Source organism: Orbicella faveolata, unplaced genomic scaffold (assembly GCF_042242905.1).
Source record: "Orbicella faveolata isolate gen_17 unplaced genomic scaffold, um_ofav_v1 contig_25, whole genome shotgun sequence".
In the NCBI taxonomy this organism is placed as follows: domain Eukaryota; kingdom Metazoa; phylum Cnidaria; class Anthozoa; order Scleractinia; family Merulinidae; genus Orbicella; species Orbicella faveolata.
In genome coordinates this window covers 8,735,713-8,753,944 of record NW_028301553.1, presented here as the reverse complement: position 1 = coordinate 8,753,944, position 18,232 = coordinate 8,735,713, and the positions used below count along the sequence as shown (strand labels likewise).

The 18,232-nt window shown below is 40.8% G+C and overlaps 1 protein-coding gene across 2 annotated transcripts in view; it reads right to left on the bottom strand.

Annotated features, from left to right (window-relative positions):
* The window catches only part of LOC110050321 (dynein axonemal heavy chain 2-like), a 75,740-nt gene that overhangs the window by 44,865 nt on the left and 12,643 nt on the right, over positions 1 to 18,232 (bottom strand). For both annotated transcript variants that reach the window (XM_089295028.1, XM_089295029.1), the window contains 23 exons: positions 17,768 to 17,938; positions 17,174 to 17,302; positions 15,823 to 15,938; positions 15,297 to 15,392; positions 14,515 to 14,715; positions 13,824 to 13,980; positions 13,176 to 13,382; positions 10,114 to 10,407; positions 9,162 to 9,315; positions 8,881 to 8,987; positions 8,085 to 8,167; positions 7,535 to 7,628; positions 6,300 to 6,386; positions 6,053 to 6,133; positions 5,896 to 5,953; positions 5,232 to 5,392; positions 4,687 to 4,743; positions 4,071 to 4,169; positions 3,080 to 3,205; positions 2,480 to 2,590; positions 1,589 to 1,777; positions 665 to 768; positions 283 to 472 (listed from right to left, as the gene is read on the bottom strand). In XM_089295028.1, the coding sequence (XP_089151154.1) occupies positions 283 to 472; positions 665 to 768; positions 1,589 to 1,777; positions 2,480 to 2,590; positions 3,080 to 3,205; positions 4,071 to 4,169; positions 4,687 to 4,743; positions 5,232 to 5,392; positions 5,896 to 5,953; positions 6,053 to 6,133; positions 6,300 to 6,386; positions 7,535 to 7,628; positions 8,085 to 8,167; positions 8,881 to 8,987; positions 9,162 to 9,315; positions 10,114 to 10,407; positions 13,176 to 13,382; positions 13,824 to 13,980; positions 14,515 to 14,715; positions 15,297 to 15,392; positions 15,823 to 15,938; positions 17,174 to 17,302; positions 17,768 to 17,938 (3,072 nt within the window). The remainder of the gene's footprint in view (positions 1 to 282; positions 473 to 664; positions 769 to 1,588; positions 1,778 to 2,479; positions 2,591 to 3,079; positions 3,206 to 4,070; positions 4,170 to 4,686; positions 4,744 to 5,231; positions 5,393 to 5,895; positions 5,954 to 6,052; positions 6,134 to 6,299; positions 6,387 to 7,534; positions 7,629 to 8,084; positions 8,168 to 8,880; positions 8,988 to 9,161; positions 9,316 to 10,113; positions 10,408 to 13,175; positions 13,383 to 13,823; positions 13,981 to 14,514; positions 14,716 to 15,296; positions 15,393 to 15,822; positions 15,939 to 17,173; positions 17,303 to 17,767; positions 17,939 to 18,232) is intronic.

Genomic DNA, 18,232 nt, shown 5'->3' with positions numbered 1-18,232 from the left:
ATTCCGTAAAATGGAATTAAACAGAAAGTCGAGTAATACAGCCGTTTTACGACGAATTTCACTCTTTTAGCCATAAGGAAATAAATGAGGAATGACGCGTAAAAATCCACAGTTGCCCTATACATATTTTCGATTGAATTGTTTCCTTGTTAAACGGCAATTTCCTAACTCCTTACTCAGCCTTTGACTCTATATAATTACGAGACCACGAGTCGTTAAATAAGTTTACATATTCGCCCTCCTATTCGTAATACGATGTTGTGTAACTGCAATGAAGTGTACCTGTGCCAAGCCACTGTACATGCGCCCCATAGACTTGTAGTCAAGACCTTCAGAACAGTTCACCACGATGACGTAATTTCCTAGAGCTTTCCCAAGATCCTTGACGGTCTCAGTCTTGCCTGTTCCAGCAGGTCCCTTAGGACTACCCCCACGGTGAAGATGAAGAGCTGTTGTCAGAGTCATGTAACATCTGTATATAAGACAGATATAAATCACATTATAACGGGTTACAGCTCATTTGAAAAAAAAAACATAACTTACATAAGAAATCAATGTGGCCTGCGGGGCGAACGTTCATTGACTTGTCACTCAGTCAATGATTTGTGTGGTAAGTCAAAACGGTATGCGCAAGTGTGTATAGTTACAGTTACTCAAAACAAACCTGTCTGTGAGTGGAGTGATAACAAGTCGGCCAGAATTGCCTAGATACTCATAACCATATTGAAACTGAGTGTTTGTTTGCCGTACCACACAATCATCAATATCCTACAACCAAAAAACAACAATCGTGAATCAGAGATACAACGTAAATTGAATGCACTATACTAATTATTTCGAAGACGTTTTCATCACCGAATGGTCCTTCAAACGCAACAAGAAAAAAAAGACAAATACACAGTAGTTTTGCTCAAGGTTCACGTAGACTTCTTTATTAGTTCTCTGTTTTCGTTCTGTAGTAATTCTTCTGTAAGTTGAGTTTTGCACCGTTCCTTGAGGAGTTTAAAAGAGGTTTCTTTTGAGTTAGTAACCAGTAGCGTGTTTGTTCTTCGCTATTTGGGAACTCTTCATATCTGTGAAGTACATTTGCGTCGTCAATTTTGCTTTTATTTTTTGGCGGTTGTAGGTTTGAGCTAAGATTTGTTTCTACTTTAAAGTATTGTTTCCTTTGTCTTTGTTATTCCGTCCTTTTAGTTCGCGTATGCACTTCGGCAGTTCTGCTTTCACGTTATATAGTTAAAGAGTTTTATCAGGAACTTCCGCAAGTCAATAATTGGTATTGCACACCTAAGACGTGAGGTATTTTAGAGCAGATTTCAATGCGTGTCGCACAACGAAAACCAAAGTAATCATTCTTGCCAATCACAAACGATATAGACAATCCAGTGAACCAATCAAACCTTGAACGAAATACATGTAGCCAACGCGAAGCACGGAATAACGTGTACGAGCCAGTCACGATTGGTTTTGGTTTTACTTCTGATTGGATGAAAAAGTGGCGCGTGCTTTTTAAGCCAATCGTGTAGCGTAGTAATGCAAACCAATTACTTTTCAACACTCAAATGAAAACCGCTCCAATAACACAAACCTTGTCCCAATAGAGTCTCAGCTGACTGAGCCATTCAAAAGCTGTGACGTCACCGCAGCCAGACTTGATCATCTTTTCAATCACATCTCTGGCATGCACCTCAATTGTAACAAGAGCTACGATCTTCTGTCGCTGGATCTTGGTCAGGTTACCACGAATCATCTCCGAAAACTTGTTCAACATAGAAATCTGTAAACAAGAAGATGACATTGATTATTTGGAAAGAATGCTTATCATGTTTCGTGAAAGAAGTGTTATCAAGTTTAAGAACATCAAAACAAGAGAAAGAGGCGAGGCGATGACACTGTTTAGTTGACCATGATAAGAAAAGATAAGATAAGAACTTTATTAGTGACACCCAACTACAATTACTTATCTAATAATCAATAAAATATGAAATATATGTTCATATGTAAGTATTGAAAAATAAACAAAACAAACAATATGTTACGCAATAAAATCAATTTTTTGGTTGTTACATAAAAAAAGGCTTTACAAGTACTGTCCGGCAGGCTTGTAAAATTAACCAATTTGATGCGCTTTTTAAAAGTGTCCAGTGATTCAGACAATCGAATAGGTTTGTCGAGTTTGAACCAAATGACAGGGCCTAAATAAGACAGGCTATGTTTGCCAGAAGCAGCAGTCCGAAATCTGGGTATGGTGAAAGGACAACATGACAACAAATAGGAGGACGGGAACAAAGAGAATGGGAAGGAAAGACTACGAAAAAGAAAAAGCGAGGAAGAAGATAGGTCGCTGTTCGGGAAAGGAGCCCGCGCTCCTCCTCCCGAACTCCGGCGCAGGAACGCGACAGGACCCAAGCCTGGGAAGACGACGACAGACAAAATCAAGGAAACGAGACAGAACGACGCGAAAAGACAACAGACTCACCTGTTTCTTTTTAAGACTCTTGAGAGCTTTCTTGTCGCCTCTTTCTTTAGTGCTGGCCAGTGCTTTGGTGCAGTCACTCGTCCACTGCATCTGACTTGAAGTGATCGTCAGCTGCGATGAATTTTAAAAGAAGATGAATATTTTAGCTTTGTTTTTTCAATTGCGGACTTCTACAACTGTGGGATAAGCGGTGGTCAATTGCAAGTGCTTCATGCGCTCGTCTCCAGACCGAGCGGTCCGGGTTCGAACCCTGGCTGGAGACACTGTGTTGTGTTCTTGGGCAAGACACTTTACTCTCACAGTGCCTCTCTCAACCCAGGTGTATAAATGAGTACCGGCAAATGTACCGATAATTCTGGGGGTAACCCTGCGATGGACTAGCATCCCATCCAGGGGGGAGTAGAAATACTCCTAGTCGCTTCATGCCACAGACACAGGGATAAGCTCCGGCATGATGGGCCACTTGGCTCATATGCAGACTTTACCTTTGCCTTACAAATGCAAAAACACATGGCGTTCAACACGTGTTTCTGACTGAGACAACGGTACCAATTAGTGAAATAGAAATAACTGACTGATTTTCCCTTTTATAGTAATTACCTGTCCAGCCCATTCCTTCACCCACTTGTCACGTTTACTGGTGCTCCTCTTCAGTGCAAGCCTGCACTGTTTCAGCAGCTCTTTCAGTGTCCAGCGCATGCTCCGTTCGACGTCACACAGCCACGCCTAGTGGACAGGAACACAACAGTTAACTTCAATAACTATAGAAAAAAGTAATGGAGAGATCTGAGCAGGTTTTCATTCACTTATGACGCTAGCATGCACATCCGATTTCTACTAGGCCTGCTGCATAAATATATGTTAATGTATAGAGTTTAAGCACCACTCAATGTCGGCAGAACCGCATTGCTGACTTCATACCACACAAGATATCTCTAAATTAGCTGAAAATCGTTTAGTTGACAATTTACAGAAAGATGGCTACCTGGGATCGCCAAGTCTTTAAATTTACGCACTTTGTTTAGGTTTTACCTCTCCTACCCAATAAAACAATTAAGTTCAGTATGTTCAGCAGAAAGGCTCCCTGCTAAGGTGGATCATAAATTGGGATCGTTTTGTAATTACGTTATGAAAACGAAAAGATGACCATCACTTAAGGGTGGCTTTCACTAGTCACGGAGTGAAGGAGTCGGAAGAACACTTACGAGCTAGTGTCAATTGAAAATCAGGGTCGTAAGTGTTGTCATGAGCTCGACGGAAACACAGAGAGAAGAAATCAGAACGTTTCCATTTTCTTCCGACTCCGCTTACGACTCCGTCGCATTTGATCCAGTGAAAACCAGATTGTCGGAGTCGAAAGCAGAAGCGGAAGAACCAACCAATCACAAGGTACGGAATCTAGTATTGGGATTGGTTTACTCTTCCGCCTCTTCCGACAATGCAGTTAAGTGGAATCAGTGTTTTGCTTCCGAATCCGTCAGTTTGATTCTCACTAGATCATACGGCTCTACGCTTCTGATTACGACTCCGTCGCTATTAAAAACCAGCCTTTCACGATCTCGAATTTCAACATAAGTGAATCAAACTCTACCTCAACCGGTCCTTCCAAAAGTACAGAATGTCCAAACTCCACAAATTCTCCCTCTGCCGAGTACATGCCAACTGCTTCAGTCTTCTGTGTGATTCCCATCTATTAAAACAAGAGAGAAAAAAAAAACGTTTTAAAAGTGAAAAGCCATGAAAATGTTCACTTACCGGGACATCGCATCTATCCAACGCATGTCTTAAACTTTTTTCGTCTCGTAGACTAGTCAGTTGACAACAGAAGATCAGGAAACCGTTACCATTATGACGTCAAGCACGCGCAACAGTATCGAAGATAGCGCGCGCTAGGGTTAAGACTGCTCGAGCAAAAGACAAACATTTCACGCATTTTACGTGATCTGTAATAGCTTTAAAAAGTGCAAATTACATTTGAATGCAATCTATCGGGCAACGCACAGTTACTTTAGATTCAATGCCAAACATTGCCTTTTTCTGCTCATTTTAGTGTTGTAAAAGGGTATGTACATTTTTAAAATTTGTTCTGGTGGCAAAAGTGTAGTCGTCATTTCCTGTAGCAACTTTGATGTGAAGAATACACTTTCATGTAACAACTTTATCCTTAGTTAAAAAGAACGAAACAACATTTTGTTTTGTTTGCGTACTTTTGCCATCTTGAGGGACTTGATGTTGTCAAAGCACTTCTTCAAGTGAGGTTGAACCTAAAAAAAAAAAAATCAAGAGCATATTTAATTCGGAATGTTTGAATGATGTATTGCTTTGATGCTAAATAATCAAGGGTTTCGTTCACTAATGTGAGTTTCTTTCCTGAGAGAGATCGGCAATTTACCTTCCAGGCACTGTCATTACTGAGAAATTCTTTTTCGCATGGTTGTCTACTGTAGTTTACAATTATTTCTCTTGGATTATCTAAAATTGCGTGACTACTCAACACGTTGTGACATCAGCGTGCTACTTATTACGAGTAGTCTCTCTTTTGCTCAGTCCATCGTGCGTGACACGAAGAAAACCGCGAGGAAAAAAGAAAGGCCGTGCAATTTCTCGCAGTTTTCTTTCGCGTCACGCACGACGGACTAAGCAAAAGAGAGACCACTCGTTGTTTAGTTGCTTATTTATTGTCTCTCAAAAGAAAGTGATGCCAGTGTTCAAAGATTTGTAGCTATTTTAAATGCGTTTTAGTAGTACTTACAGCTTCAGGGTTTTTGGACTGTCCAAGAATCTCCAGAAGATCGTCATTGGAGAGAAAGTAGAAGCGAGGAAAAATCTGCCTCTTTGTCTCCAAATACATGTCAAGTGACTTCTGAATCTCTTCTAATTTCAAGTTCATGTCGTTGAGTGTATCCAGCAGTCCTAAATATCGAAGACAACCAGTCAATCGCAAATGTTTTCCGGATAAAGAAAATTTTCCTGGCTTGATCGGGAGTGTAGCTACGGAAACACTACGTTGGCTCGTTAACAAACTCGACCAGCTTTTCTGGATGCTGCACCTTCAAACTTACAACCAGGTCTTTGTTTCGACATAAAAATGTCAGGTGATAAGATCTTTTCCGGGTGACAAAATTAGCTATCAGTCCGCTCGCACCTGTAACTTGTTCAGTTAAGATCAGCCTGATTTTGCTTAGCTTGAAAATCAGACCATTAAACGTGGAATGGACTTGCATTCCACACATACTCGTTATAGTCGCTAGCCTAGGGGCCAAAGGTGATGAAAGGCGGCTATATTCACCTCCTACCCTCCCTCGTGTCCAGGGATTTTCCTGCTTTTGTTTCTTGCTTCTTAAGGGCAACTTGTAATAACTCGTAGGTAACATTTAAGTAAACTACACATAACGAACAGACGTTGCAAAAAATACCTGCATGATGAGTTCCTCTTAATGCATTGTTATCCTTGTTCAGCCTCTGCATGATCACCTGTTACACAACAATCACAGATTTGAGGATGCTGCCAACCTACAAACATCTTTAAGTAGGGAAGGACAGAACACTGTGTCTAATTTGAAGTAGTCCTACCTTCCAGTTGGCATTCACGTCATCAAACTCCGCTGACTCTCTGGGGAGTTGTTTACGGATGTCCTCACCGAGGAAGATGTTCTTTGGGTCAAACAAGGTACACGGTGTATAAGAGATGGAGACAAATTCAACACACTTAGCATCAACTGATGTTTACTGCTTTAAAAAAAGCAATTCTCTACTGTGCCTGTGAAACACAGTTTCTCGTGTATAACATATTGATCCTCCTGTATACAAAGATTAATACCTCTAAATACATCCACTGTCGCTGGACTGTTAGTATCATTTCAGTGACTTCTAAAATGAGAGACAGCGTTCTTTCCCATTTGTCCACCTGTAAAATACAAGGAAAGATTTTGCATCATGTTACGTATCACTCGTTTTTCCATTCAGACAACTACTAGATAAGTCAACAAGTAATCCTTCACGACTTGTAACAACAAATAACAAATAAAAATTAGCAATGGCACATCTAAGGAGAGGCTATTCTTCCACTGTTTGCAGATGAAACTGGCATTTAGAAGTGTTGATTTTTGTGAAGGAACGAAAGCCAAAGGACTCGGAGCCGAGAAAAACCGTCGGAACAGAGACGAGGATCAACACAAACTTAACCCTGTTATGACGCCAGGTCCAAACTTCCAGCTCAGGTTACATTAGTGAGAGCCGAGCGCTCCTACCAGTCTACGCCATCCCTGCAGCTCTGCCATGTTTACAGAAAATGTAATGGCACAGTGAATTCTAGACCAAGAATTTGGCACGGGCTTAACACTAGGGAGCTTAAGCAGCGAAGACGACGACGACGCCGAGGACGACGCCTAGTAAAAAATTAATTCATATTTTACCGGCGAAATTGGCGATTTTCATGATCTGTTCGGTACGCCAGTGGCTCTAAAAACGCGCTCAGGTTAAATATGCAATGACAGCGTTAAATTCCAAATGGAAATACAAAAAAATAGCCGTCGTCGTCTACGTTCCTTAGACGACACAGAACTTTGCCATTTGATGATCTTGTTTTGTAGAGGACGGCAAAGAAATGTACAAAGATATATAACGCACGTGCACAGCTATTGTTTTGTTCATTAAGCCTTTTGTTTGGTGACGTTCTCGTTGCCGTCGTCGTCGTGGTTTGCTTAAGTTCCCTACTGAGAAGGGTGGAGGCGGCGGTGACCTCATGACTAGTGCACTCAACTCCAGATCAAGTGGTCCAGGTTTGAGTTCTGGCCGGGGACATTGTGTTGTGTTCTTGGGCAAGACCCTTCACTCTCACAGTGCCTCTCTCCACCGAGGTGTATAAATAAGTACCGGCGAATTTAACCCTGGGGGTAATTCTGCAATTGCCTAGCACCCCATCCAGGGGGAGCAGAAATATTCCTAGTTGCTCCATGCTACAGAAACCGGGATAAGCTCCGGCCTGATGAGCCAACTGGCTTCTATGCAGACTTTTAACACCACGACATTTTGAGTCTTCATTACGAGTCTTACCTCTGCCTCAAAAGCCTTGACATATCGTGATGCTTTCATGGTGGACAGAGTTACTTGATTGTCCTCTAGCTGCTGGAAGACATCGTCTGTTGCCCTGCAGAACAGAAAAATGCATTAGGATTTTGCACCAGAGAATGAAAAAATAAAAATAACTTGTCCAGTACCCTAATCTCAACAACCATACAATTCTAATCCAATTACAACTGGATTCATTATAGGATCTTTTTGTGACAAATCCTTCAACTTCTAACAAGTTCTAAGGGAAACGAAAAATAGTTCGAGATGTTCCAGATAGCCGATAGTAAATGACTGAAAAAGTATATTCAAGGGAAAATGATTTGAGTTCCTGATAGCGAGGTTCTACTGTAAAACAGCTTTTAACCACGCCCATTAACGATTTGATGTGAATAGGGCACAAGTTACAGGGCTAGGGTACACTGAGGATAGACATGCTGTTGGAAACTGTACAAGCCCTAACATTGCTATATGAGTTAATACACTAATAAATGAATTATTTTTTTTTCATTCTTCTTGAATAATTAACACGTACTTCAGTCTAAAATGTCCACGGTCCTTGTAAGGTCCAATGTCCAGAGTAATCTGTTCCCAGCTCTCAGCAATGCCTGCGATAGCCTGACAACCAAAAGCAATCATAATTAAAACTTCCTATACAAATGCGCTGCTGGATTATCATAAGCATGCTAGACTCAATATTCAACTCGTGATAAATCTGTTTAAGTTCTTAAAATAATTTGACGATTTTCGTTTCTCTTCCCAGCAAGTTTAAGTAGACCGCCATTTATTTCATGTATCTAATTGGTATGCAATTAAATAAACCATAACTTCAGCTTGAACAAAATCTTAAATACCGTGCACCTCAACACAACATATCACAACACAGCAGAACACAGCAGAACACAACCAAACAAAACACAACACATCAAAGCACAACACAACGCAACGCAACACAGAAAAACACAACACAACAAAACGTCACAGCCAACAACACAACAAAACGCAACAAAACATAACCCAACAAAACAACGGAAAACAAAATAAAACAACAAAGCAAAGCAAAGCAAGACAAAACACAACACATCACAAAGGCTCATAGCAAAAGAGCTTGACAACTATGATAGACTGGGAAGTTTAGGAAAGATCGAGAAGTGTAACATTGAAACAATCAATCTACTAAATATTTCAAACTGTGCCTTCCATCATGTAGCTCTTTAAAACAATTTAATCCGTCTTTAACACTATTGTCTCCACGAAGCGAAGGGACCATCTAGAAGACAACCAGAGAGCCATCTGCTTAATGCAAGAGACACTGAGTACAAGAGACCTACTTGTTCTATGGACAGCTCCTTGCTTGCAGCACCAGACACTTCACTGATCTGCTCAGCAAACTGATCCAGCCCGAGCTCAATAATCTTTTCAAGAGTAAAGTCTTCGGCTGAAAGACCATAAAAGAAATCAGATTTTTTAGCCTTTTTTTGTTTCATTTACCATCGTTCATATGTGACACAGTCAACGAGACGTAGCCGTGTTAAACTATCTCTCATACGAAGATAAATGTGATCTCAGCATTACATTTTACAAAGCAGATTAGAGAACGGAAGATATTTACCATTCTGATCAAAGGGCTTTTGCACCTCAGACTTAATTTGTGCCCAGTGCCTCTCCCTCATGGCCGGGTTCTTCAAGTCTTGGATTAGAGGCATGGTGCGTTTGAACTGCTCAATGCGAGACTTGATGGAGTCACAGATCTCCCAGTTTTTGTCCTGAAATTGCAATTTTAAATCAGTTTAGAAAAGAATAAGGTAGCTATTCTGAGCTATCCGTCTCTTGAAACAGCCCGTTGTCAGTTAACAGCAGTCAATAGTCAGCTTGTGGAAAGTACGGGGAGATTACAAATGTAGCAGTCTCGCGGTGGCCTCATGGTTAGGGCGCTGGACTGCAGATCGAGCGGTCAGGGGTCCAGCGCTGGCCGGGGTCATTGCATTGTGTTCTTGCAGTGCCTCTTTCCATCGGGTGTATAAATAGGTAGCGTTGGTGGGTAACCTTATGATGGACTAGCATCCCATCCAGGGGGGAGTACAAATACTCCAAGTCGTTTAGTGCTTCAGAAACCGGGGTAAGTTTCGGGTTTATGGGTCACTTGGCCAGAGGCGGACTTTATCTTCTAGTCATAAGAACATGGGCGGGGACAAGAATAAACCTTTTGATATTTCCCTATCTGTCCTCTCCACTCCTCCCTCACTCTCTTGCCCTTGTAGGAACTCTAAAAGTAGCGTGAGATTTCCTGAACAGGTACATTTTTGCAACAATTCATCAACTTTCTCAAATTACTTGAGTCAGTTAGAGTAGTTTCAAGATGAGTGCCCAAAGTAATCAAGCAATTACTCTGGTTTTAGATTTGGTTTTACTATGGTTTGAGATTGGCTGAGTAGTCTAATTGGCAAGTAAATTGATTTGGTTTTGGTTTTATGACACTCAATTGAAAACCACCCTTCTAACAAGAATGGTTTAACTCACGCACGGCAAAATTTGCGTTCAAACATTTTCTGTCTACACTGTACCTTCACTTCTCGGACCAGCTTGTTCAATCTCTTGAACAACAGTTGTGATGTAGTCTCCATGTCAGTGGTGACCAGTTCTTCAAACTTGCCGACTTTCCAGGCATCCCACAGCTCTTCCCATTCCTTGGTGATGGTCCAAACCTGTTCCAGGAATTCCAAGTCCTTCTCCAATCCCTGCAGATCCTTTGAAGGAGGCTGCTCGATCTTGAAGATGTTCAATCCTCGTCTGAGCTTTGTTTCTTGAGACTTAAGGTTTGTGACTTGCTCGTGGTAAGTTCTGACCTCCTCCAACGCCTGAGGAAAATTGAGCGCAGTAAGCACCTCACTTAATGACTATTGCAATGGATCCTAGCCTGCGTAGCAGAGGTTTTCTTTCTATTTTCCAGTTGGGGAGATCGAGCAAGCGAGCGAGAGGTGAGCAAAAAATGGGCAGAAGTGGGGAGAGGTGATCAAAACAGGAGACGTGGGAGGGGGTGAAGATGAAAGGATCCATTTTTCTTTTGCCCCACCCCCTCTCCCGGCTCCTTATTTTTCGCATTCGCTCACAGCTTTGTTCCCTTCGCAGGCTATGGACTCCTGATCAAGAAGTTTGAAAAATTCACAATGTCCTCGTCTCTTTCCATCAGGAATAAGACTTGACCCTAATGGGCAATCGTAAACTGTTTAATTTGACAAAAACATTGAGACTGGGCATAACCCGGATGGACTAGCATCCCATCCAGGGGTAGTATCAGTGCTCCTTGTTTCTGCATTGAAAACGAAGCAAACTTCCTGGAGCATAGGCCACTATGGGCTAATTAAAGCACAGACCTCATTTCAAGGTATTTGTGGCCAGAGGTTAGTACTAAATATAATTAAAAATTCAAGGACTTTTCAAGGCCATCCCCGGGAAAAATTCCAAATTCAAGGACTCCATCCACTAGAATTCAATCCACTACAGTGTGACACCAGACGCGAGGGTCTAAGAAATAACAGCTCCAAGTCTAACTCTTTTTTTCGTTGCCATTTAGTGGAAACAGTCAAAGAATAAATTTCAAGGTTTTTCAAGCACCCAATCTACTTTCCACGGACTCTCAAGATGCTGCTTTTGACTTTCAAATTTAAATTGCCTTCGAACCCTGAATAAACCCTCAAGGAAAAAGGATAGTTAAAGTGCACCTAAACCCCAAATTTTTTTTTCGCTAAAATGAATCTAAATGTTCTTTGAAATACTTCTGCGAAAAAATTTTTGGATTCGGTTAAATCCTCGATTTTCTGTGCCCCGACGAAATCTCGAAAATAGCCCCAAAACACCGCCATTTTGTTTCACGACCGAGTTTGAGGAGAATGGGTCCAGCGGCTGTTGTGACGTCTACCCAGGAAGGTCGAATATCTCACGTCCTCTCATTTCCTTCAGGATGGTGCAATACAGATTCGAAAAGTGCGCAGAAATGCCTTCCAGAAGTGCTATCGGCTGTTGTAGCAATATCCCAGATCTAAAAAAAGATATCCTGTACAATTTACTGGCGATGATCGGTCAATGGAACAGTAAAGACATAAACGATGGTTGATTTTGTCGAACCGAAACAAGCGAACTGAGTCTGTGAGAACCATTGGAGAACTCTCACTGGAATTTGTATCGCAGACTTTCAAATGCTATTTTCAAAATTTCCTGCTTAAAGCCAACCAGCAATTTGTCGAAATACTACCGACAACCTATATCTTCCAGTCCCGCAGTATTTGTAAAATAGCCGGCAAAGTTGAGTGATCAATCAAGAAGCGTTACGACCAAATACACTGATGTGTAAATAGGTCGCAACTGTACGCCGTCAACCAGCACTTATTTCTCTTGCAATTTACATAAAAGTCGAAGATTAATCCTGTAGAATTACATGATAACAAAATTGTTACACCCACAGAGTTTTTCGAAGGTCTGGAAATCAGCAGTGCGATAAACATTCTATACAATAGTGTCGAAAATATGGCCGCGTAACATTATATGCGGACCGCTTAGGGAACACATCCTTTTCGCTTATCCGACGAATTTTACTGCAAACTTTAAGAAAAATTTACGTTGGTTATTTGGAGTTACGACTTAAAACGTGTGACAATGTGAAATCGGTAATTGTATGAAATGTTTCCTTCCGCCTTTGCTTCCCACAGCTTCAAAAACACAGTTCCAAACAATTCTACGATTTTCAATCGATCGAAGCCAGTGTTTTGGAGGTCATCAAGTCTCGAAGACTGCAATACTTACGTCGCTCTTATAAACATGAAGCATTCCAGAAAGTAAAACACAAACTGGATTTAATAGAACAACCATATCTTGACAACATTATATTCTCGCTAAGGACAAATGTAAACGGGCTATAAACACGCGTGGGAGTCTTGTGTTCAGGTGACGAAATAACCATCCAAAGCAGTCCTTGACTTTTCTTTCCTGCTTTTCGTTTGCCTGCTCCCCCATTTCGTATCTAGCTTTCCATTCCTAATATGCAAGTAGCTCGTCCGCAAAGAAGTCTTCCCCGTCGTCGCTTGAAATATTGCAAATTGTTCTCAAAGCTCTAAGTAGTGGGTTCACAGTTGTCGAACGTGCTCGATCGAAGTTTATTTCGGTGTCTTCCGAATCGAAACCTAACTCTGACTCCAGTGACGAAAAAGAAATGATTCTGAAACAAAACTTGGACGTTTTAGTCCCAAAATAAATTGGAACGATTAGTTTTGTTTTCCATTTTCTCGAGCAAATACAGAGAGCTGACTGAGGCGCCATTGTGTTTGGTTCCTGGGTAGACGTCATCAGGTACCGCCGCCCCAGACTCCCTAAAACGCGGTCGTGAAACACTTCAGGCGCGACTTTGAAAGGGCATAGAAAATCGAGGATTCAACCAAATTCAAAAATTTTTTCGCCCAAATGCTTCAAATAACAAGTGGATTCGTTTTAGCAAAAAAAAAATTTGGGGGGTTAGGTGCACTTTAAGGCTGGAGAAGATTAACACGGATTACAAACGACGAACTTGAAAAAAATTTAGGCTAAACGCTTCAAAACGTGCAAACCGTGAAGTAGTTCCTTTTAGTTCACAAACCTCCTTCACAGCTATAGAGCTGTTGAATGGACCCTTGTTCTGGAATTCATCAAACAGTGTTGTGACAGTTTTCTTGAAGTCCTCTGAAGAGTGAATGAGTCCTGTCTTGAACTTCTCCTTGCTTTTCTTCAGCATGGCGTCACTGTCAATCAAACACTGCTGGAAGGACACCCACTCGCCGTTAAGCTGGTCAAGCATCTGCTGTACCTGTAAAAAAATAAAACCACTCACATTCAGTACTTTTTAATGTGATAAATCGGTGTTCTACATTCAAATATTTTTTCACTCACACTAGTCTTGCAATGACGAAAAATATTGTCATACCAAAGAAAATCTCCAACTAATTGTTTAAACAAGGTATACAGTCTTTAGTTACTTTTTCAATCTTTGCCTTAGATAAGTAGCACTTGATTACAGTTGTGTAAATAGCATTTAGTTGAATGGTCACACAAGATAAAGATTTATCCACACACTTGAAAGTTAGATGCGTTTTGTAAAGCATAATGAACATTACCAAATGAAAGTACTGCTCGATAGCTTTCATTTGAAAGGTCACACACCAGAGTTTCATAAAGACGTAATTAAACTTTATTCAAAACAAGTTTCAAGGTAACACCTCTCTCTTGCTAAGGTCTTATGTCTTCTTACCTCCTCAGGGATAGCAACTTCGTACTTCTCAAGAATAGCAAACTGTTGATGTAGAGGTGGAAACTTTGCCTCGATGTTGGACAAGTCTTGTTGGAGTTGTTCCAGTAATGCCAGACTATCACCAAGCTGATCAAGTGTTTCTGGTGGAGCACTGAGTCTGATAAGACAATGCAGAAAAAAAGGCATCTGTTGGGCCTAGTTCATACTAGCGACAAAACGACACAATTGACACAATGACATAAAAACATAATCGCTTATGTCGGCAATGTGAACATTGAGACGTAAGGTGAGATCAGTGTTTTTTGCTTTAGCCGCTATGTTCATGCTGTTATGTGGCTATTATGTCATTATGTCAGGATGTTCACACTGCAAACATAGTGACATAGCGACCTTTCTTAAGTCCTAATGTCGTTAAGCCGCTAGTGTGAACTAGACCTAGAAAAGGACGTTATGTCGTTTTGCTTGCAGTGTGAACATGCTCTCGTGATGACTTAATAGCAACATAACGGCACGAACATAACGACATAAGGAAAGAAATGATGTCTTCCTGAAGTCTTCGTGTCGATGTTCACATTATCTACATAAGCGATTGAGTCGTTATGTCATCATGTCTTGTAAGATCGTGTAGCTGGGTTGAGAGAACCACAACCTGAAAGTACAAATCGATTTTTTCTAACTGTACAATACTTACTTCTTGGCATTGTCCTTTAGGAAGTTGTGCAGTTCCAGCAGTTTCTGACTGCCCATTTCACGCAGGAGGGTAGTAAACTTGTTTTGCCATTCGTTACAATGGCCTAAAAGAGCGAACTTCAATGGTGAGTTGTCCAGCAGCACAAAATCAATGTTTAGCACCGTTTCCTCTTTCTGAAAGTTGTTGGCAATTTCTGTATACCTGGAAAATGAACGACGTAGGAGTGTAAACCATTTATTTTTGTGGTAAATCAAGGGGATGCACCCCTTCCCTTTTTCTGATAAAATGTAAACACTATTCTTTAAATTTCATTAATGAAATATAGGTTATTGACCAAGTGTGAGGTCAAGATGGCTCCAAACTGGCCAAGTTCTTTTTTATGCGTGTTATAGATAGACTAAAAAATCTGAAATCTGAAATCTTATGGACCGAGATGGAGTCGAGGTCCATGAACACGCAAAAAAAGAACTTGCCAATATCCTGCCATCTTGACTGAACAAGCTTGGTCGAAAAAGAACGCTATTTTCTTGCGGGACACAACGGGTACTCCCGAGTGACATCTTGCCCGCTCAGGTAGCCAATCACGGCACAGGATTCCGTTCATCTTTCCCGCTTACGGAGCTAGCCATGTAATAAAGTCACATCGTAACCAAATCCTACCTCCCTATTTTTAGCATGTATGAAGCCACTACTGTGAATTCTCAGAACCAATGCTTCAACAATGCCTAGCAATCAGTAACGAGAATTAACATTTTATGATTAAATGATTATGACTCACAAACCTGTAAATATCTGCATCAAAGGAAGACACTGGTGGGTTAAGTCTTTGGTATCTTCTGATGAAGGCATCTTTCTGTATCTCCCAGATTTCTCGGTAGCTAAACAGTAAGAGGTTTCATTAGATACTAGTACTATTTAGGATGAAACGCAAAGCACCTTACATCTAAAGCTCAAATCTTACTGACTTTTAGCTATTAAGGGTAAGTTGTAAGCCTACATCGATGAGCAGTTTCATAAAATTAATAAAAAAATTTCACATAAAGTAACAGATGCCATTTGCACACCACATCTAATACAAGGGTATAAAGGAAGTGTATTTAAAATCCTGCTTCTAAACAGTTCAGGTGTCTAAAAGGTGTTAAAACAACCATAACATTTAGTGCATATGTTTGTTAACCAAACAACTTAATCTTCATTGTCTTATATCTTTTTTCAACTTGACTGTACATTTTACATAGCTTGTCCAGAACAGCGGCTAATCTGTGTGTGTTTTTTCAGCACTGAACATTAATTGTGCATGATTCATACCTATCCCAGGTGCTAAGGTAGGACTGCAGATGAGAGGCGTTAGCTGACATGCCAGCCTTGATACTCGCTTGAATCTTCTTTGTCTCTTCATCCCTTTCAATAATCACATACACAGGCTAGAAGGAAACACAAATAATATTCATAAGTCTTGTCTAATTCCTGTTAGTTGAAAACCTTGACTTAAGGAGGTTCGCGCGAAAATTTTCCAACATTGATTTTTTTTCTGAGACTTTTACCACTGTAAGATGATGAGTTAGTTATGTCAGAAATGTAAAAAAATGGGGGGTCACCGACTTTGTTTTGGAGTGAACATGCCCGGAAGAACACCCTAAGTCTGAAAAAATCGGGCTTCGTTAACGAATAAGGCCACAGTGTCTGTAAGCCCAGAAATATTGCCATTAGATCTTTGAAGTGAAATGCTCTCTGCCAAATAATGTTAAAGTGGACCTATTAAGTGAATTTAGTCAACTGGTGAGGTTCCTTAAAGAACAATTAATACATGGTCGCATTTAGTGACCATAGTTTCACACGACTTGCAGCCGCAAGATGGCAGGATTGTTCCATGTTCCGTGGACAGAAATCTTGAATTTTTTTTTAACTTCCCACATTGATTTTTTGTTCATTTTGGACAATGTGGAGATAATTGTAAATAAAATCTGTCTCTAGAAAGAAAAGTAGGGGTCACCGAACGTCCAAGATCGTTCCATCCAGTTAAAGCTATAGCAATGGCCATCTGCCCTATCGTTGTTCATTTTATTACTTAGCGCGCGCTCTCATGCATGACGTAGCGTGTGAATTTGCATGCGCAATAAGGATGCGCAGAAACAATAAGCGCGAACGTCCTTAAGAACATGGCCTTGATCAAACATTTATAGGAGTGTCGGAAGGCTTGGAAGATTGGAAGGCTTAAACCAAATGTAAGCCTGTGGGTTTAATTCAGAAGAGCTTATTATTGGGGAGATTTTTGCATCTATTCACTGAGCGCGATTTGTATCCCAATTTTATAGTATTTTATGCGCAAGATAATTCAGTGCATTGATACTAGAAGCACTTATAAGCAACTAAAACTCTGATTGAAAGATAAGTCTGTAATTTTTTATGCGCAGCTCCAAGTAAATGTGTAATACTCATTAATAATTCATCAAGGTTGAAGAAAGCAAATCATGACTGTGTTGGTGTTGAGATATATCAAACACTCAAGATTTCCAAACACCACAAAGATCGTCAAAAATACTCCGCGGCGCGTCGTATTTTCAACTCCCTCCTCGGTGTTTGGAAATGTGGTCGAACACGGTCTTTCGTGTGTGATATATTCCGTCTACATTCCTTGCTTAAATCGATTTGTGGTTACCTCTTTAGTAGACCTTTTCTTGGTGAGGATATCTGGTAGTCGCTGGAAGATTGACAGGCACGTTGTTAGCTGCAGAGCTATTTGGTCCATCATACTGGCAAGTTTCTTTAGTGTTGGTGAAAATTCAACCTGTTCAAAGTAAAAAACAATCAAGATGAGCCAGAATCCACTAAACATTGGTCAAAACAGGCATCTGCCATTCCCACAACTAACCTCCTTTAGGTAGTACCTGGGTCCATTTTAGGTTGGGTATGTGCCGCTGGCCTCTAAAAACCCCTTTCCTATTATAGTCTATTCTGTTGCCAATTATAAACCCCATTTTAGTTACTTTGGGGCAAATGTAATTTCCGCGACCCCAACTAAGTCGCTTTCATCCTAAAATGAATTGACATATTTGTTAACCTGAATGTAGAACAGTAACAACAGTTTCACCGCAAATCTTCCCATTTTTAAATCCCTGCTTGCCAGAATTTTCTTACCCCCAAAATCCCTAAAAATGAGCGACCCCATTCTAGTAACTCTATTGTAAATGCAGCCCCATTATGGTCATTCCCCATTAGCCTATTACTATGAAGTACCCCCATGGGAACTAACCTTATCTCCCTCCAACACGACCTTGACTCTCAGTAGAGGGTTTGGAACACTCTTTCCATCACCGTTGATGGCTCTAGATAGCTCCTGTAATGACCACTTGACATTCAATCTGAAGGCCTCTTCCACCATGCGATCCATTTTCTCTGTGTAACGAAGCCAATGAGCTTGAACCTGGAGTACAAACAAAAGAAGACTAAGCAAAAGAAACGGAAACCAGTTTCAAATCCACAAATTGACATAGCTTTCTTTTGTGCTATTGTTACCATTAGGCTTACTAATGTACCTGCAATGATATAGTCATGAGGTTGACTACTATTGGAGCGGTTTTCAACTGAGAGACGTAAAACCAAAACCAAGGTAATCACTATATCCAATCACAAAAGACTCACACAATCAAGTGAACCAATCAAAACTCCAGGTACTTACGCGTAGCTGACGCAAAGCGCGGGAAAACCTGCGCAAGCG